The sequence below is a fragment of the Austrofundulus limnaeus genome, unplaced genomic scaffold (genome assembly GCF_001266775.1).
Source record: "Austrofundulus limnaeus strain Quisiro unplaced genomic scaffold, Austrofundulus_limnaeus-1.0 Scaffold246, whole genome shotgun sequence".
Taxonomy (NCBI): domain Eukaryota; kingdom Metazoa; phylum Chordata; class Actinopteri; order Cyprinodontiformes; family Rivulidae; genus Austrofundulus; species Austrofundulus limnaeus.
The window spans coordinates 733,189-735,251 of NW_013952648.1; the positions used below are offsets into that span (position 1 = coordinate 733,189).

Below are 2,063 nucleotides of genomic sequence, written 5' to 3' on the forward strand. Positions count from 1 at the left end.
ATTTTGTATCAGGTCAACTAAACATGGGCATAGTAACAATATTTTTATACTACATTTATCCATTTTAAATACACTAACCTCACTCCTTTGTAACAAATAAGACAAAAATGTAATTAATTCAGAAAAATTTTTCAGGACCCCACCTTGATGTTTCGGGACCCCACTTTGGGTCCCGACCCCAACTTTGGGAAACACTATGAGGGGGGTCCCTGGAATTTTTTCGCCCTTGTAAGGGGTCCCCAGACCCAAAAGGTTTGAGAACCCCCGAGCTAAAGAATCACGTTCATATAATGATTCGGATTATTTATTAAAACTACTTCTGTTTCTGAACTTCCAGCCAGCAACGCCTTCGTCGTCAGCAGGATGTTTCCACGACTGGGGTCGTTCCGAGGTTCTARAGGAGCCAGTTCTGCACAAATGTTCATGAAAAACCAGCCTACAGAGACTGAACTGAATCAAGCAGTCAAACAGACACTTGTCATGACTGATGCTGATAAACAAGTGAAGAAACCATTGAAATACGGTAACCCCATCAATCACAAAACAAACACCACCATGCTTCCTTCTCCTTTTAATTCTTTTTTTTTCCAGAGCTTATTATTAGTTATTATGTTTTGTGGCAGGAGAAAGGCACATTTCTTGTGTGACGAACCTTAAGTTTTATTCCTTTTTTTTTGCCAACTCAGATGCTTTTGCCAAGCCAGAAACTTCGCACGAACATCTGATTGAGAAATACAGGAGCGGGGAAACGCATGCGGTATCTCTGCTCCATCAGCTTGCCCAGGTGTTTCAGTTCCACCTTGAACTTAAAGAAACTGTAGCCACAGGTAAAAACGCACGTTCTTTGAAAGTTTCCTGAGACTTATGATGTGTGTATTTATTAATATTAAGTTTTAATTGTGTTTGCAAGGAAAAGAGAAATAGAAAAGCAAATACAGATCCACTGATGTGCTCTGCTATTAAAATAATTGACAATTTTTTTGGACAAGACAATTAGCTGTTGGGTGGTTTAACCAAACGTAACCTGTGTAGTGAAATGCTAAAAACAGAAAGATCTGAGTCTGAAATTTATCTAAAGTTCTTGTGAATGAATTTTGATTTCATTAAAAACTTGTTTCTTCAGCTGCTGTTTCTGAAAGTTTTAACTGTTTTGYACAAACCTTGACTGATAAAGTATCTGCTGTCAGTTGTTGGGGATAAAATGACCCCCTTGTTTTTTTCCTCCCAGGAGATTTACCAGGGTCCCTTTTTGCCTTCTGTGTTGTGATCGATGGTCTTCAGTACAAAACTGGCACGGGRTTAACCAAGAAGGCGGCACGTCTAAATGCGGCGAAACTCGCTCTGGAGGAATTTTTGCCCAACTTGGAAACTCAGAAATCTGTTTTCCCAGAAGCATCAGGTTAGTGTCGTGTTTTTATTCAAATACTTTTCTGATTTTGTTCATAGTTTTAGAATGTTTTATGATTTCTAAAAGAAGTACACGCGTTTTCTTTTTCCTTCTTACAAAAAAAGACATAAAAACTAATTAGGTAAGTAAGTAAGTAGGCAAATACTTCAAATGCCTTCAACACAACTTTTATCAGCTGATTCTGTACTCTTGATTCTGATCAATAATGGGACAAAAACACCTTTAATAGTGAGAACAGATCAGAGGTAGTATTACTCTGTGACAAACTGATAAATCTGCTTATACATTAAACATTACATAGAAAATGATTTTTTTTAATCCCTTCAGTTGCTTGTTGGAGGTAACCAACTGAATAAAAAAATGGAAAGGAAGCAGAGTCCCCCTCTATACTTTAAAGATGATCTTGGAGACGTCGGTGACTGAATCCTACCAGCTGTCAGTTTGGGCCGTGGTTTCTGCTCACAGTGTTCATGAACCTCAGGTTGTGAACAGTCTTATTTAGGGCTGCAACTGACAGTTATTTTAATAATCGATTAATCTGTCGATTATTTTTTTCGATTAATCGGCCAAATTATTAAAATGCTTAATTACATAAAAATGAATAGATAAAAATTAATTTCATTCCTGTATAAATTAGGGATGCAAGTTATTGATT

At 37.2% G+C, this 2,063-nt stretch overlaps 1 protein-coding gene across 2 annotated transcripts in view; it reads left to right on the plus strand.

Annotated features, from left to right (window-relative positions):
• adad1 (adenosine deaminase domain containing 1 (testis-specific)) overlaps positions 1-2,063 on the plus strand; it is a 75,751-nt gene that overhangs the window by 1,975 nt on the left and 71,713 nt on the right. For both annotated transcript variants that reach the window (XM_014020277.1, XM_014020278.1), the window contains exons 2-4: positions 338-523; positions 687-827; positions 1,229-1,399. In XM_014020277.1, the coding sequence (XP_013875731.1) occupies positions 338-523; positions 687-827; positions 1,229-1,399 (498 nt within the window). The remainder of the gene's footprint in view (positions 1-337; positions 524-686; positions 828-1,228; positions 1,400-2,063) is intronic.